Here is an 18,142-nt window from a genome sequence, read left to right as displayed (position 1 = left end):
CCTACTACGTTTTCTAAAATTGCAGTAGCCGTGGCCGAAGTGAAGTGGTTTCCTTGTCAGTCCCATTTCGATTAGCCGCCTCTGCATTGCTAGTTTCACACGATTGAAGACGGAGAAGTGATTTTGGGTTGTAATCTGTAAAGCAAGATATTTTCGGGAAGTACTCTCGCTTTATTCAAAGTTCAACGCACTTTCTCTAAGCTCCCACAGCTTTACCTTTCCGCGACGCACAGAAAACAAATCCCATGTCACTGAACTCCACGGTTAAAGAAAAACTATGTTGGCTACCATGTCCTTTCTGCAATCAGCTGGTCGGCCGCTGGCTTCATTCAATAACAGGGTGCAGTATTACTGTTAGCCACATGGAGCGCTGGTGTGCTCGCCGTGAATCTCCGTGAATTGTGTTAGTGTACCCTAGTGCCGTCAGACCGCATGGTTGTGTGTCAGTAATCAAACATGGCAGCTAAAGTGAAGTGGAAGGAACAGTGTCTAGTGCTCGTGACAGTTTTTGTGCTTTTAGTGAATGGAATGTTTACCCATAGACATTGTAGTCACGTTCATCCAAAAGCAGATGAGGTAAGGATTTCAGAAATGTATTTTTTCTTCACGTATATGCCCCGTCAGATACAGAAAATACAGTTCTGTAACCTCGTGACTGAAGGTTCGCATTGCGTGTGTTGTAAGGCCGGTGGTGTGATGTTTAGCTGTTCAATAATAGTGGGCGATATTTCCTTTCGTGCTCTAAAGCAGTTCATTATTTCATTTCAGCAATAGTATCCATGTCTTACATTTTTGTGATGTACAAATGCTTTAGTCGGTGGATCTGTAAATTAAAGTCAATATATATATTTTTTGACATTTCACTTTTGCATGCCTTTAAAATGTTCTTGGTTTAAATCGATACGACAGCGATAGGAAGAAGGGAGAAAAACTTTTGCGGGGTATGAATTAGGAGTGTTATTAGTGTCGACATTGTGATTAGATACGTATTTTATAGAATCCATTTGACGAGCGTCACGCGCTTTCAGTCTCCGTAAATCATATGTTCCGCTTTGGGACGTCACCAGCGGGAAGTTGCTTCCTTCCGCAATTCTTTTTGTGCTTGCAGTGTTTCCGTAACCAGTGAATAACAAAATAAATCAAAATACGTGTCTAAATATTTACGAAGCTTATTACTTGCGAAATTAATGTGTAATAGAAGTCTTATATTTTGATTTTATCTCTTGAGTACGGTACGTACTTATTCTCTTTGGTACATATAGTATACAAAAGTCGAAGTGGGGTTAGTGTTAGTTTTCTATCTGTCTTGACGAAATTGGATAGAACTGTACATAATAAGAGATATGCAAAATATAATTTCTGATCTTCTGTGATTTATGTGTTTTTTTTTATCGGACGAGGGATAACGGAGATAATCACGATTAAGTTTTTTCGCAAACATCAGCATGTATCAGTTCTATCGTATATCTGTACATAACAAGGCTTGGTAGAATATGGAATGTCCAACATGTTACGTGTCGGGCTGAGTGGCTCAGACGGTTAAGGCGCTGGCCTTCTGACCCCAACCCCTTCTGACCCTGGCTCAGTCCGGTGGTATTTGAAGGTGCTCAAATACGTCAGCCTCGTGTCGGTATATTTACTGGCACGTAAAAGAACTCCTGCGGGACTAAATTCCGGCACCTCTGCGTCTCCGAAAACCGTAAAAGAGTAGTTAGTGGGACGTAAAATATTAATAATAACAATGTTATTAATAATAATAATAATGTTATTTGTTTTACGTCCCATGCATTTTTATTGTGTGGATGGTAATAAGAGATATAGACTAAGCAGAAAATCAAGAATAATGGTTATAAAATTTATATTATCTTGATTTCAATTGTTGTGACGAAACAATAACTTAGTGGTTTTTAAATCATTGTCAGAAAAGCACTTTTTAGAAATAAAGGTAGATAATTTTGAATGAAGTAAATACTTTTCACATATTAGGTTATAAATACTAAGGATCCAGCTTTATTATGAAACGGACTTTAACTGTCGTGTTGCTTAGTTGTAATAAGCGTTGTTGTTGAGTCATCAGACTATTGGGATGAATTATTTAAATACTGTTGATATAACCTAATACAGTAATAAGTAGAATTGTGTCCATTTTCGCAGATGGCAATCAGTGTTTGTCGAAATGATTGCATATTGTTTAATGTTGGTAGTTTTTTTACACTGTATATCCTTGACTGATCTTTCTTGTTGCGTGGTCTAAATTACAGCTGGCCTTAACATGATTAAAAGTGCGGAACTACGAATAGGACTTATTGCAAGTATAATACCCAATAAGGTATGCAGTTTCAGTACGGTACAAGTTGGATCATTGCCGCAGGACTCGTGCTTATCCACGTGCGTGTATCTGTAAGGTTTAATGGCAATCCAGTCATAACATTCGTTGCTCTTGTTTGTCTCGCACAAGGTCTAAGTCAAAACAACTTTTCCCCGGTACCTGTTCTCTCAGAGAGGTTCTGTAACAACGGTATACCATACTGTGGCTCCAGGAATGTGATTCTTGCTGCATTGGTGAAAATAAACCGGAATGTACCACAAGGTGCAAAATCCTGTTGGACAATTGACAGTGTAATACGCGTTGGGAATATCTGATTTGTTTTTCAATATTTGGTATATTACATTCTAGCTGATTAGTAACATAGAAGAATGTAATAATAGATTACTAGTGACGGCATAAAGCTCTGTCCGATTAGATGTGATCATTTTTTCAGTGTCTTTCCTCACACCCTGGTGGGGTTGATAATCGGCCCAGTTTCACGTCTGGGTGATCTTTCCGATGCCACCTTTTGTGGAGAGATGTATTCGTATTGCGTAGTGGTTTGTTGTAGTGGAGTGAGTGAAAAGGAATGTGTTGGGACAGAGACCTAGTCCTCCAGTCAGAGGATTTAATATATTTAAAATCCTTCATCTGACCAAAAGAACCTAATAATACTACGTAATAATAATAATAATAATCTTATGGCCTACACTACCGTGTTCATGCACTCTGAATTGACACCGTTTAGGCTGCCTGCATATCCATTTCGACGTACCAGAGGAAAGGATCTGTGGCTTAGCTTTATTTATTTTTGTGGAGTTAATACCAAATGGCCGCATTTCAAGAATTCGACTACGTCTGCCGAGTTTGAACCCGCAATATTGGAATTCAGAGGTCGACATTCTACCACTGACCCACTTAATAATGTTCGCCTCAGAGGCAAGGAGTAACTACTAATAAAGTATGGTGGGTACAAATAAATTTAATAGAGAGAAAAGCGTACAGTACAACGTGCACAGAGATTCTGTAGTTTAGGCACTGCACAGTTCAGTCACCATTGTGCGCAGATATAGCTTGATGTCACAATGTTTCGCGCACCTTACACATTTAATAATAATGATGTTAGTTTGGCCTTACGTCCCACTAAGTACTTTCTACGGTTTTCGCAGACGCCGAGGTGCCGGAATTTAGTGGTGGTGGTCATTGTTTTAAGAGCAAGTACAACTAGGCAACCATCCTCAATATAACACTAATGAGAGAGAAAAAATGGAAGGGATCCGACACTTAAAAAAATGAAGGTATCGGCCAATGGAAGACGAGGGCTACGAAGGGCGTGAAAATGAGTCTCCCTACGCCTCGAGTGCCCTAATACCCTCCAGGTCGGAAAGAACAAGTGTTCACCAAGGGAGGTCGGATAACAGCCTGGCACAAGTAAGTGGAAGCAATGCCAGGACTTAGCTAAGGCTTCCCAAGTTGAGAGCCCCTGGGGCCCCTTTTAGTCGCCTCTTACGACTAGCAGGGGATATCGTGGGTGTTATTCTAATTTAGTCCCGCTGGAGTTCCGTTACGTGCCAGTAAATTTACTGACACGAGGCTGTCGTACCTTCAATTACCAACGGACTGAACCAGGTTCGAACCTGCCAAGTTGGGGTCAGAAGGCCAGCGTCTGAGCCACTCAGCCCGGCCCGTACACATTTGCAATTCAAGGTAGGTTCATGGAATTTCTCATTTATACACAGCGTGTGGGAAAAACCATGAACTCCGAATCGTGGCATTGCGCGTCTCGGTTCATAGTGTTGGTTGTGATAGCTTCTGTTGAATAGGAATTGTACTTCTCTTCAGCCAGTTCATTACTCTGAACAGTCCGATGCAGTACTTTTGGCACGGACCAGAGCAATATGTATCCACAGAAGTCCCAGTCTCATCCTTGACTGATGGTATTGGTAGTGCCACTGCCTTCGTAATGTCCAGGCCGTACTGTACCTCTGATGACGTCACGCTTTGGGGGGAACTTGAAGGCGATACGCATACGCTCCGCTTGAATAACACACTCGTTTAAATTACTTAAAGAACTGTTAACACCTTATAAAACCAAAACCTATCGTCAAATATTTGTTAATTCTGACATACAATGCATATCACGAAGGCAGTGGTAGTGCTGAGTATTGACATTCAGACAGTGTTGCCAATACGGCGGTTTTCTTACTCTTCGTCAGTCGGTAAATGTTAACTCACTGTGGGCAGTGGGAAATCTAGTCTTTGTCATGCTTATGTCAGTGAATATTTTGATGTTTTTTCAGTTAAAGTTTTATGTAATGTAATAGTTCAAATCTAAGGTGACATTTGCAGTTCTAATGCCGTCAAAAGCCGAGCCGGGGAAAACCTGAACTGTAGGCGGACCTTAGATGCAGAGCGTTCCTTTAAAAGTGAGGAAGCGAGAAACTCTTCAGTGCGTGTTTCTTTCATAGTAAAGTCAATCGTCAGATGCACTTAAGATTGTTATGTAGTCATTGATTCCCCTTCTTGAATCTTGTAATTTTGACACCAGCGCAAATATAAATGTATCAGCTGAATAAATGTGTCCTTTGTCAAATGATGTCAATAATATATAAGTAATAATAATAACAACGTAAACGTTTCCACCTTTTCAATACTACAATATATTTACAAAATTACAAATTACACGGTACTAGTTTCGACCCATCTAGGGGTCATCATCAGCCGTATTGGAGCAAAGATCATTTGTGGCGAAATCCTAAGAAAATGTTATTTTAAAGAATAACAAGTGAAATGAGATGTTATTATGGTAATAGTTAATAATACAAGGAATATACATACTAAGAGGTTTTTAACAAAGAATAAAGTATAAATGGGGTGTTGTAAAAATTATAATCATGGAAATCAGTAAGTTCTTGTATTGAAATGAAATATGGCTTAGGAAGAGGGCTTAAGGTGGGGCTGAAGGGTGCGGGAGAAAGTGTAATTGTCTTGGAAAAGTACCTTTGATTAAATTTAGGATTGAGTTTAGGTTGGCTGCATTATTATTTCTGAGGAAAGTGATAAATAGATCGAAGAGTATGTTGGGTTTCTCTGAGATTTCATTGAGATTGTGACTGGCATTAAAGTATTGGTCTAGGTGTATGCAGTAATTTTCCATTATGTTGAGTAAAGGGCCCTTGTTTGCTAATACGAGGATATCCATGTCTTGTTCAATATTGGTGAAATTATGGTTATAATCTTGCATGTGTTGGCCGATGGATGAAAACCTGTTGTATTTTATTGCGTTAGTGTGCTCGTGGTATCTGATAATGAAGTTTCTCCCGGTTTGCCCGATGTAGGTTTTTTTACAGGTGGTACATTTGATCCTATAAACTCCTGAACAATACATGGATATCATCGTATTAGCAAACAAGGGCCCTTTACTCAACATAATGGAAAATTACTACATACACCTAGACCAATACTTTAATGCCAGTCACAATCTCAATGAAATCTCAGAGAAACCCAACATACTCTTCGATCTATTTATCACTTTCCTCAGAAACAATAATGCAGCCAACCTAAACTCAATCCTAAATTTAATCAAAGGTACTTTTCCAAGACAATTACACTTTCTCCCGCACCCTTCAGCCCCACCTTAAGCCCTCTTCCTAAGCCATATTTCATTTCAATACAAGAACTTACTGATTTCCATGATTATAATTTTTACAACACCCCATTTATACTTTATTCTTTGTTAAAAACCTCTTAGTATGTATATTCCTTGTATTATTAACTATTACCATAATAACATCTCATTTCACTTGTTATTCTTTAAAATAACATTTTCTTAGGATTTCGCCACAAATGATCTTTGCTCCAATACGGCTGATGATGACCCCTAGATGGGTCGAAACTAGTACCGTGTAATTTGTAATTTTGTGAATATATTGTAGTATTGAAAAGGTGGAAACGTTTACGTTGTTATTATTATTACTTATATATTATTCTCAGTTCAATACGGACCAAAAACATGAAATTCATAACCATAAAAATGATGTCAAGCCATGGGCAGCGCTCATTTCTTGTGTAAGGTGATGAAATTTGGCATGCAAATAACACCAGTCCATTTCAGGAGCTTGCAACATTTGTACTGCCCAGGTGAAGATAATGTTTGGTCATTATTAAAACTAAAGTAAAAAAATAAAATGAGACCCGAAAAATCGATTCGGGCAGGACAAAGAAGAAATAAACAATGCTGCCTTATGAGCTACCAAACGTAGTATTTAAAAAATTAAGAACTGTGAATACACAGTAGATATCTTCTTCCTCTGTGCCTTCTGTCGAAGAGTTAGGAAAAGACATCCATGATCACTGACTATTAGTTCACCTTCAGATATATTTCGAATACTTTAATTTTTTCAACAAAAATGATAGGTACTTGATTTTCCTTTTGCTGTAGTATTTTCGTATCTCAACAAACCTGAACTAGGGGATGTTAGTGGTTTCTGGTGGTTTTCAAGCATGCGTTTGGTGCATAATCCCATTCCACTGCTGGCAACTCTGCATACAGAGCAAGACTAGTGCGTCCGATTTTTATGGAAGGTGTTGCTCATAGTGTCAAGCGTGCTGCAATACCACTTTCTGGCCCATAGAGGAAAGCAATGGCAAACTATCTCACTCTTCATCTTGCCTAGTAGGTCTCATTTTGATTTGCCCGTAACCGTATAACCCTTGGTGCTGCTATTTGAGGATCCAACCAGCCACTGAACGGTAGATGGAAGCCAATCAAGCAATACTGATCCTAGCCTTTTCTTAAATGATTTCAAAGACATTGGAAATTTATTGAACATCTCCCTTGGTAAGTTATTCCAATCCGTAACTCCCCTTCCTACAAATGAATATTTGCCCCAGTTTGTCCTCTTGAACTTTATCTTCATCTTGTGATCTTTCCTACTTTTAAAGACGCCACTCAAACTTAGCCCCATGCTATATCTCGGTTCTTTTATAAAGAAGGGTTCGCTAACTACACTGACCGGCACTGTCAATAGATCACTTCAATTTTCAATTTTAAATAATTGTGAAACATTGTTTTATTACTACATATTTACATAGAGATATAAATGTAAATAATAAAACAAATGTTTCCTAGTTTAACATTCTTTTTCCTATGAAAACTCAAATGATCCATTAGTTTTGCCTGACAGTGTAGTTCGTAGTCTGGATGTCGAGTATTCTTCCTGTACGTTGTCTTAACTTGTTCTAATCCTTTTTGCGAGCTAGTTATTCCCATGTCAGTTCCAGCTCAAAATTCACGATCTGAGCGATCTTCCGAATAACTTCTTAACGGAACGAGCGAGTTGGCCACGTGGTCAGGATCGCGTAACTGTAAGCTTGCATTCGGGAGATAATGGGTTCGAACACTGTCGGCATCTTTGAATATCGTTTTCCGTGGTTTCCCATTTTCTCACCAGGCAAAAGCTGGGTATGTTCCTTAATAAAGGCAACGGTCGCTTCTTTCCCACCCATCGCCTTTTGTATCCCATCGTTGACATAAGACCTATCTGTGTCGGTGCGACATAAAGCAAAAAAAAAAAAAAAAAAACAACAAGATACTTGACTGTTTTATCTGGTTCAAGAGTGAGTCATTGCTGCTACAGCGTTTGTTCCTTTCTCGCATGTGCATTGTAAAGGTCCCCGTGAGTCTGAAAATTTACACCTAGGTATTTTAAGTGCTTTCCCATTCATGTAGATCACGTCTTTCGCTGCCACTCTACCTGCTTTCCTGAACACCATAGCTATTTTTTTCTTCTCGTTTAATATACGATCGTTTGTCTTGGTCCAGTTACTGGTTTGTTAAAAAGGCTATTTTCCTCGTTTGGGGATACCAGCGTCACGTAGTTTCTCTGTTGCTGGGACTACTTCGTGTGTTGCAATATTGAAAAGTATAGGGCTCAATGAATTCTCATGTTTAGAGGTCCTGACATGATCATTGATAAATAGTCCTCGTTAAGATGTTTCCAATTAGCCGTATTACGTACTGTGGTAGTCTTGTGTTCTGTACTTTTTCCAACATGCTTCTGTCTATAGAATCAAAAACTTTTCTGAAGTGTAGATCTTAGGGTTGTCAGTATCTCTTCGTGTAGACATTTTGTTTGGGCACAAATAAAGTAAAATGAAGATCGCAAACCATCCATGATCACGGCCATTAGACTTGCATTCAGGTGTTGGCATTAGAACGCACGCATATTGGTAAACGCGTTGCTTTCCGTTAAATGTAGAACCTTTCTCACAGGCCTTTAATGGAGGAGGAATGCCGTTAGCTCGCCACAAGAGAAGACTGTTGGTACCGTACATAAGATGACTCAACAGACCTGCTTAAGCTTTCTTCTGTCATTGTCCCACAAAGAGCTTTATTTATGTGAGCCTCAACTACCTCAATTATCTGCAGTAATATTGCGGTTTGTGTGGAAACTGGGCGTAGCAAATCTCATCGTAGCTTATATTGGCTTGCTTGGTGAACTGCCTCTGTATTGTACAAGAACATTTGAAGTGTCATTGTACTTGCTACGTAATAACGCAGCGATCCTTTTCGTTTCTCCTTTCGCAGGCGGACTATTCCTTCCTGATAAAGACAGCTGGAGGTTTGTTGGCTTCAATGCTGAGAGGCAATGGTATGATGGTTGTAAACGGGCTTAAAGTCACGTTGTAAGTTTCACCAAGAAGACTCAGTTTTAATTACTGTGTTGATAGAGTGAAAGTGCTTCATGCACCTAGGTGTTAATATAAAGAAAGATCTCCATTGGGCTAATCACATTAACGGGATTGTAAATAAAGGTTGAGAAGGATGTAAAGCCACTGGTAGAAACCCACTTAGAGTACAGTAAGATTACTTCATTAGAGAACTGGAAAATATCCATCGAGCTCGATAGCTGCAGTCTCTTAAATGAGGCCAGTATTCGGGAGATAGTGGGTTCGAACCCCTCTGTGGGCAGCCCTGAAGACGATTTTCCGTGTTATCCCATATTACACCAGGTAAATGCTGGGGTTGTACCTTTGTTAAGGCCACGGCTGCTTCCTTCCCACTCCTAGGCCTTCCCTTTCCCATCGTCGCCATGAGAATATATGTCGGTGTGACGTAAAGCAAATTGAAAAAAAGGAAAAAAGAGGGGATATCCAAAGGAAAGAAGCGTGATTTGTTCCGGGTAATTTCTGACAGAGTACTGTTACGAAAAGGTTGCAAACTTTGTACTAAGAAGACTTGGGAGTGTGGGGATGAGCTGCTCGGCTAAGGAGTATGTTCCGTGCTGTCATTGGAGAGATGGCGTGGAATAATATTAGTGGATGAATAAGGTTGAATTGTGTTTTTAAAAGTACCGTACGAATTATAAAGGGGCAAATAATCGTTTATAGGAAGAGGAATTAGGGCCTGGAATTTACTCGGGGAGATGTTCAGGAAATCTCCAACTTCTTTGAAATTATTTAAGAAAAGACTTGGGCAAACAACAGATAGGGAATGTGCGTCAATCCCAGATGCAGATCAGTGATCATTGATTGAAATAAGGTGTGTTCAGGCCATGTTGATCACGGAGATAAAATTAAGATAACCGCGAATATGAGAAGGAAAACTCATGAAGGGAGGTAGAAAGGAAGAAAGGATCCTTAACATCGTCTAGCCGGAAGAAAACTACAATAAATGCAGTGAACTAAAACCTGATCGACAAAGACACTATAGTGGCTGTTAGGTGGGATGTGCTCTCTGTCTAGTGTCCTCGATTGCCAGGCACTTCCCTCGATGGCATACCGTTGCAATTGTAAAAACAAAAATCACCTATCAACGACAAATTCAGCAGATAAAATAACATGTTCACATTTATCATATTAGTAGAATTACATTTCTACTTAATCCTGCATGTGTAGGCCCTAAATATATTTCACAGCCATCCCGCGAAGTAAAGAGATACATATTTTCTTCTATGTTCATATGTTTTCTACAATAAAGGGTTCATTATGTCTGATTATATGTTAAAACTGTCGTAATTTTCCTCCTTTAAAATGATGTGTGTTAACGTCTTGAAGAACTCAATAGCTCTTTTGACGAAAGCCGGTCGTGAGATTTACGCGCAGCTTTTGTCTCGCTCTCTCTCAGCTACTTTCAGCAATATTGTGGATGTCTGCGTTCCGGTGGTAGACGGTGTAGCATTTGCGGCTCCATATCCTGACGACGCTGACTGCCCACCGTACGAAGTTGAACCCTTCGCAATAGGTAGAATATCCAATCACAAGAAGAGGTGATAAGTATGGGGTTATCGATTTTGCTCAGAATTTGGCATGCTGTCTTATGTTCAAATGAACAGATGTGTCCCAGAGTTTGTCCCATTGACCCTTGTTTTAAGAGGAAACGTAACAGTCTGCATAGCTGTTGGCAATTTGAGTGCCAGAATCTGTCATGCCGCTGATCTAGTGGTTTACCGACACCCACTTTCACACCCACACTAACTGAAAGTTACACTCGCCCTATTAGACACACGCAGTTGGATGGATCGCGGATCTACTGTTTATATTGTAATATGTGTACTTTATTGTATTTCTCGTTCTGTGATAACACAGGTGTGTTTGTTTCTTGTAGATAGCGAAAAAACACATATGAAAATATGAAGACATATATTTCATACCGACAATTAGATCTTATTTTTATTACTTGTTGATAGCGACAATTGCCAAAAAACTTTTTGTTCGTATCAAGCGCTGTTCTCATATTAAAAACAAATGCAGTATTCTGTGAGCTGATACGAGGACGGTTGTACTTCGTTTTAAAACAAGAATCACCACCACCACTAGGTTGTTTATCCAATTGTACTTCCTCTTAATCCAGTAATCATCACTAGATCGAGCTATTGGCAGCGTGGTTTGGGTAATGGAACTCTACTCTTGGCAGCTCTGAAGATAGTTTTCCTTAGTTTCCCGTTTTCGCACCAGGCAGATGCTGGGGCTGTACGATAATTAAGGCCACGGCCGCTTCCTTTCCATTCCTAGCTCTTTTGCGTCCTATCGTCGCCATAACACCTGTCTGTGTCGGTGCGACGTAAAGCAAATTATAAGAAGGAAAAAAAAGGCGAAACTGAGTACAAAAAGGGAAATGTATGAGTTTCCGCGAAATTACATTTTTATGAGAAGAAAGTTGTAACTGTTTGATAATATTAATAAATATCATAATAAAAATATATATAAATAAATAACATTACTCAAAAACTGAATAAAATACTTGAAGTAAATTAAATTAATAACACAATTTATTGAAAAGTCCGTAGCATGGGCGCCAGAGTTCACCAGAATGGATCCCTCGAATTTAGATAGAGCACGATAATTCTTTATATCCCAGGGCGTGTACATAATGCTGCGTACTGGTACATCTGCTTCAGGCCTTACCTAACCTTCTGAAAACGACTAAGAAGGTAGGAACTGCACCTAGGTTCATCAATAACTCCACTAATTCTAAAATATCTAACTATATTCGTAATAAAATCCGTGCGTGAACACCTCATAAACACACCAAAATACACTTATAATACACAAACAAAAGATTGCTGGAAGACTCCATATTTACAACAACAATGAAAACAGTGGGAAAACGAAAGCGAGAATTAAGCCACCATTTGTACTTAGTTCGTTGAACAATGCACATATATGTATATAAGAACCCTTCACTGTCTCTGTATCAACACACTTTCCGATTCTCATAATCAGCACTTATAAAATCACACAGATACTGTACCTCGTAATACTGTGTTCACTGACTTTAACACTTGTTGTAAAGATATATACATTTGAGCAACACACGCTTGTCGTTCCTCAGCATAAATTATGGAAAGTCTGAGATGACCTCCCAGCTTTCAGCAACATGTAATACCAGGCCACCACAAAATGATACAATACTAAGTTGTCAGTTACTTCTCACAAACATAAAAATACTACGTTCCACTAACGTTTGAAGTCCAGTATAGTGCAGCAGTGTCACTCCAGTACCGTATAACCAGTTTCACTCCCGTATCGTGTGTCAGCACTACTTCATTCCCGTACAGTGTGTCTGGTCCCCGCCGTTTGATCAACCTTCCTCTCACATGATACGTCTGGATTGATCCTCGCCAATCATGGTAGATCCTCTTGTCAAGACCACGCCGTCAACTCCTTCTTGGTCCCAAGACATAAACAAACTCTCTGGGGTGTTTCACATGAGTCATAGAACTTTCCTAGTACAACAACAAGCTCATCTCATCAGACTGGGATATATACATGACTCATGCAAAGTTTCCAAGTTCTAATATAGCAATGTTTTCCCAGCCGTATGATCAAAACAAATTACTCATACTACATCTATGGAGACATCCCAGCTTACAAATATTAATGACAAACTATACAACTAAAATACAGATAATAATAATAATAATAATAATAATAATAAAATCGAATACCGGTACTGACAATGATATCTCTCACCTCTACATATAGTGTGAGGGTGTGATATCTGTCCTATCACAAAGTAGCCATGATGAGTGCGTGAGCTGTCTGTATTATATTTGTCATATCGTCAGTTGACTTTATATCAGAAAGTTGGTGCGGATTCTGTTTTTTTTTTCCCAAGTAATTTTGTCAACCCCCCGCCCCCTTCCATTCCGCTCTCCACACACACGCGCACGCATTATCTTTTAGTGATGTTTTCACTGAATATCCCTCTGTGGGTGGGGGCGGTAGAATGACACCCACGGTATACCCTGCCTGTCGTAAGAGGCGACTAATACGGGCCCCAGGGGCTCTGAACTTTGGAGTGTGGGTTGGTGACCACGGGGCCCTTAGCTGAGTCTTGGTATTGCTTCCACTTACTTATGCCAGGCTCATTACTTTCATCTATCCTGTCGGACCCTCCTTGGCCAACTCTTGTTCTTTTCCGACCCCGACGCTATTAGTATCCGAGGGCTAGGGAGTCTTTCATTTTCAGGCTCTTCGTGGCCCTTATCCTTCTTTGCCCGATACCTTCCTTTTTCGAAGTGTCGGTTCCCTTCCATTTTTCTCTCTGATTAGTGTTATATAGAGGATGGTTGCCCAGTTGTACTTGTTCTTAAAACAATCACCACCACTTTCACTGAATATTAGGCGAGAAAGGTAAATGAACGTAGCCGGGGTGAGTAGTTCTGACGTACAATTATTATTATTATTATTATTAAATGAAAGTAACCTTCTGATAATTTGTGTTGAAGTATTCATTTTTATTCGAATTACAACTTCAAATAAATTGTCTTGAACCGCGATTTCTAAATGCATTCTTTTATGTGCAAGCAGGCTCGTGTCGATTACATCTTCGTTATTATTAACCCGGTATTGTATGTTCCTTTGGATAATTTCTTGAATTTGAACTAGAAAATGCAGCAGGGGATACGTTGATATTTTAACATCCAGTTCTCCATGCTCTTTCATCGTAGGAACACTACAAAATAATGCTAGAGAACGTAAATTTATTTTAAATTCTGAAATCTTTGTTTTAAAATGCTACTCTAAAAATCACCAGTAACTAACAGCATTTAATAGTTTCATTACAGTATTCTGAACAACTGATCTGATTACCTCATCTCCTACCCATTTGATTTTGAGGTGCATCACTTGTTAGAAGCTAAACTCGTGTTCCGGATCTTTCAGGAATTACGGTCGATAGAAGCCTACATATTCCTCGGGAAACCCTACAGTGATTCATCGGAGGTAAGGTAGCGGCAATATTGCTTGCTGCCAGAAAAGAACCGAGATGATCAACTTCTTAGGATATTAACTAGAGAAGAAAGGCTGGGGTGTAGCCCAGCACTGGGGATACTGTCTACTAATCTGCTGATGTCATGCTGTTATAATTTCATCACAAGATCCGACTCGGCACAGATATACACCTGCGTTAACATTTGGAATATGTGCAGTACACTCCGTGAGGGGTCAGTTGTAATGACATGCTTCTGGTCTGTTAGGAAAGTGACAGACACTGGTTGGGGCGAGCTATTGCTCTAGATGTTTATCTAAAGACTATTCTTCTTAATGTTATTATTATTATTATTATTATTATTATTATTATTATTATTATTATTAATCCTTTATTTTACCTGACAAGGCCTTCTCTTCCATCTAACCAGGCACTGAAATCACAGGGTGTTTCAAATATATAGGGCATAATTTCAGGGTTGTATTCCTCATATACAGAGAAGGAAAACAATGTATAACGGAGGGGGGGGGGTGTTCGAACACTTGCACGGAGTCTGTTTCATATACTCCGGCATTAAAAGACACGTACAGTACTTCTCATAGCCTCGATTGAAGAGGTGTTCTACCTCTTCGGTGTAAATTGTCGAAATCTTACTCGCTGTTTCCCTGGAAAGATTTTTCTTTGCTACGCTTTTCCTCACTTCATTCGCCGCTTCATCCGGATAGTCAACGTGACTTGTCTCGCCTAAAACTATATTACTTTTTCTTGTTATTCCTCCTTTACAGCCGGGATGAGTGGCTCAGACGGTTAAGGCGCAGGCTTTCTGAGCCCAAGTTGGCAGGTTCAATCCTGGCTCAGTCCGGTGGTATTTGAAGGTGTTCAGATACGTCGGCCCCGTGTCGGTAGATTTACTGGCACGTAAAAGAACTGCGGGACAACATGTCGGCACTTCGGCGTCCCCGAAAATCGTAAACGTAGTTAGTGGGACATAAATCAGTAACATTATTAGTATTATTCCTTTACATTTACTTTTCTTGAAATATACGTGGTAGTAAGTCAGATGATCTTTATTGGTGCATTCCCCAATGTACTGATGTCCGGTGCAAATCAGCAAAGGCTTTCCCTTGGTGAACTCCATTACTTTCGAACAGTTATCAGCAGTTCAGCACGGAACACTAGATTTTACCAGGTATCAACTGTAACACTGAACTCTGTAGGCTTTTATCTATCTTTTTTCCCGGTGGACCTTTCCCTCCTCCTTCGGCCTCCGTGCAGGTGTCACTGTTAGACATGCCCATGCTGAGTAATTCCCTGGAATGTTAGGATGTTCCGTGCAAGAGTCTGATATCTCGATATGTTCGCGTTTTCGGACCCATGCTTATATGGACATTTTTCCTTCTCTATATTTGAGGAATCCAATCCTGAAATTATACCGTGTATTTTTGAAATAGCCTGTATATATTAGAATAATTAAATATGGTCGGAATCAACGTGATCCATGTTGTCATCTTATTAGCTGCCAATGAGATCAATTCGCGGGTGTGCGAGGCGGTGTTGCTAAATCCGTTCGTGGCTGAAGACCGGCCTGAAAGCACCAGTCGAAGAATAACATTCTGAATACACGCCTCCGAGCTGACAGTAACAGACCGCTCGATCCGCAGGACGTATCACTGTGTTGTTACATTGAAGCCAACAAGCGTTTTACCGTCTAAGCCATTGACCCTCGGGAAACTTCATACTTTCCTGGTTCAAGAATCCTGTTGACTATGGGAGCTCTGAAATGAAAGTTGAGTGAGGAGACTGGAAGAAAAGGGGAAGTAGAGGGGCCCGTGATCGCTGTTCCACGTCGATACAAAGGGCACTAGGAAAGTTTTGCAATGTGAGTGAACGTTTTAGACTTTTTCAAAATAATTTCCACCACACTCAATACACTTCTCCATACGTCGAAACCAGTCACTGAACCAACTCTGTCACTTTTCTTCGGTTACATTTTCACACTCTTGATCCCATGCTGCCAGAAGCTCCTCGTCGGATGTAAAACGCCGCCCTTTCAGCTTCATCCCTCACTTCTGGGAAGAGTGCGAAGTCACGTGGGGCAAGATCAGGACTGTATGGAGGGTGATCAAACACATTCAACTCTGATCTGGCAAGAAAATCCATTGTTACATTAGCACCATGTGCTGGAGCATTGTCGTGATGCAAGAGCCAAGTGTTGAGCCGTGACCTTGGACGGAGCTGCTTGAGAGCCTGGATGACCTGAGGCAGAAAAGTCTCGCTGTACCACTTCGCAGTAACTGTCCTTTGTGTTTCTAGCACCCGAGGCAAGATGCTCAGTTCAATGAAGAATACTGCAATCATCCTTTTCTTCACTGACTTTGACTTTCGCACAGTCACAGAAGTAACCTCATCTTCAAACACCCACACCTTGTTCTAGGATTTTGTTGGGACATCGTAATAATAAAGCCAAGTTTCGTCACCTGTAACGATGCCATTGACGTTACGCAAAGTCCCATTTTCAAACTGGTTTATCATTTTTCGGCACCATTTCACTCGATGTGCCCTTTGTTCCTCTGAAAGTGAATGGGGCACCCAAAGTGAACAAACCTTTCTAACATGGAGATGGTCGTGTAGAATTGAATGAATAGCTGGTGCAGGGATGTGGAGGGTCTCTTCTGCCTGCCGATATGTCAACCGCGCCTCTTGCTGCAACATTTTCCTCACAGCTTCAATGTTTTCCTCAGTCACTGATTCAGATCGCCGCCCCGAACGAGGATCGTCTTCAACCCCCAAATTTCCCCTCTGGAACTCTTTGTACTAGCGGAAAATTATTGTCCAATGTGGACAGCCTTTCCCCAGCACAGGAGTCATTTCCTCCAGGCACTGGTCAACAATCTACGAGCAAAATTGTAGCGGATAATTGCGCGATATTCACCTTTAAACCACACTGACATCTTAACTTGCTTTCAGTTCCACTGTTTGGTAACAACTGGTGTGAAGGGCGCGCCTTGCTGTCTTCTAGACCTGTTTTCATCCGTCACCATAACAGGCGTGTCCAGCCAACCGTTTTTGCGTATTGCAAAACTTTCCTAGTGCTCTTTGTAAGTATTGAGCTCCTCTGAAGTTGTTTTCCGAGATGTCCATATCAACTCTAGGAAAATGCTAGTATTGCGCCTCTACGAGCGTCGTGGCGCTTCATTTCCATTTACTTTTTTATTTTATTCAATTTGCTTTACGTCGCACCGACACAGATAGGTGTTATGGCAACGAAGGGATAGGGACGGGCTAGGAGTGGGAAGGAAGCGGCCATGCTCCCCCTGTGGCTGGGAGCGGTAGAATAACTCCCACGGTATCCCCTGCCTATCGTAAGAAGGGCCTCAAGGGGTCTTAACTGGGGAGTGTGGGTTGGCGATCACGGGGCGCTCAGCTGAGTCCTGGCATTGTTTCCACTTACTTGTGCCAGGCTCCCCACTTTCATCTATCCTATCCGACCTCCCTTGGCCATCTCTTGTTTTTTCAGACCCGGTCGGTATTAGGTGTCGAGGACTAGGGAGTATTTCATTTTCACGCCCTTTGTGGCCTTTGTTTTTCTTTGGCCGATACCTTCATTTTTCGAAGTGTCAGATCCCTTCCATTTTTTCTCTCTGATTAGTGTTAAATAGTGGATGGTTGCCTACTTATACTTCCTCTTAAAACAATAATAACCACCACCACCGAAGCGGCCGTGGCCTTAAGTAGGGTATAGCTCCAGCATTTTCCTGGTGTGGAAATAGGAAACTACGGAAAACCATCTTCGGGACTGTCGACAGTGGGGTTCGAATCCACTATCTCCCGAATGCAAGCTCACAGCTGCGCGACCTTAACCGCGCGGCCTAGTCGTTAGGTTCTTCATTTACTTACCAGAGTTCCGATCGGAACTGATACTTAACAATTCAGTGAATTCTGACATTAAACACGTTCCGAGTGGAATATAACGGAGTCAAGAAATAGCTGATCTTTAATGATGATTTCGGGACATTAGGTTGTGTGTTTCTATTCACAAGACAAAAGCTTCTGCCATACTACCAGTATCTTCCTCGTGAAAACATGGTGTAATAACTCAAGATAAGAATTCATTAGTA

General features: G+C 40.7%; 1 protein-coding gene across 1 annotated transcript in view; it reads left to right on the top strand.

Moving 5' to 3' along the window:
- Positions 1-450: 450 nt before the first annotated feature.
- Invadolysin (leishmanolysin-like peptidase, invadolysin) overlaps positions 451-18,142 on the top strand; it is a 550,229-nt gene continuing 532,537 nt past the window's right edge. The window contains exon 1 of the mRNA XM_068229813.1: positions 451-576. Coding sequence (XP_068085914.1) covers positions 457-576 — 120 coding nt within the window. The 5' untranslated portion in view covers positions 451-456. The remainder of the gene's footprint in view (positions 577-18,142) is intronic.

The sequence above is a fragment of the Anabrus simplex genome, chromosome 12 (genome assembly GCF_040414725.1).
Source record: "Anabrus simplex isolate iqAnaSimp1 chromosome 12, ASM4041472v1, whole genome shotgun sequence".
Classification (NCBI taxonomy): Eukaryota; Metazoa; Arthropoda; class Insecta; order Orthoptera; family Tettigoniidae; genus Anabrus; species Anabrus simplex.
Note: the sequence above shows the minus strand (reverse complement) of the source record. Positions and strands in the feature narration are given on the sequence as shown.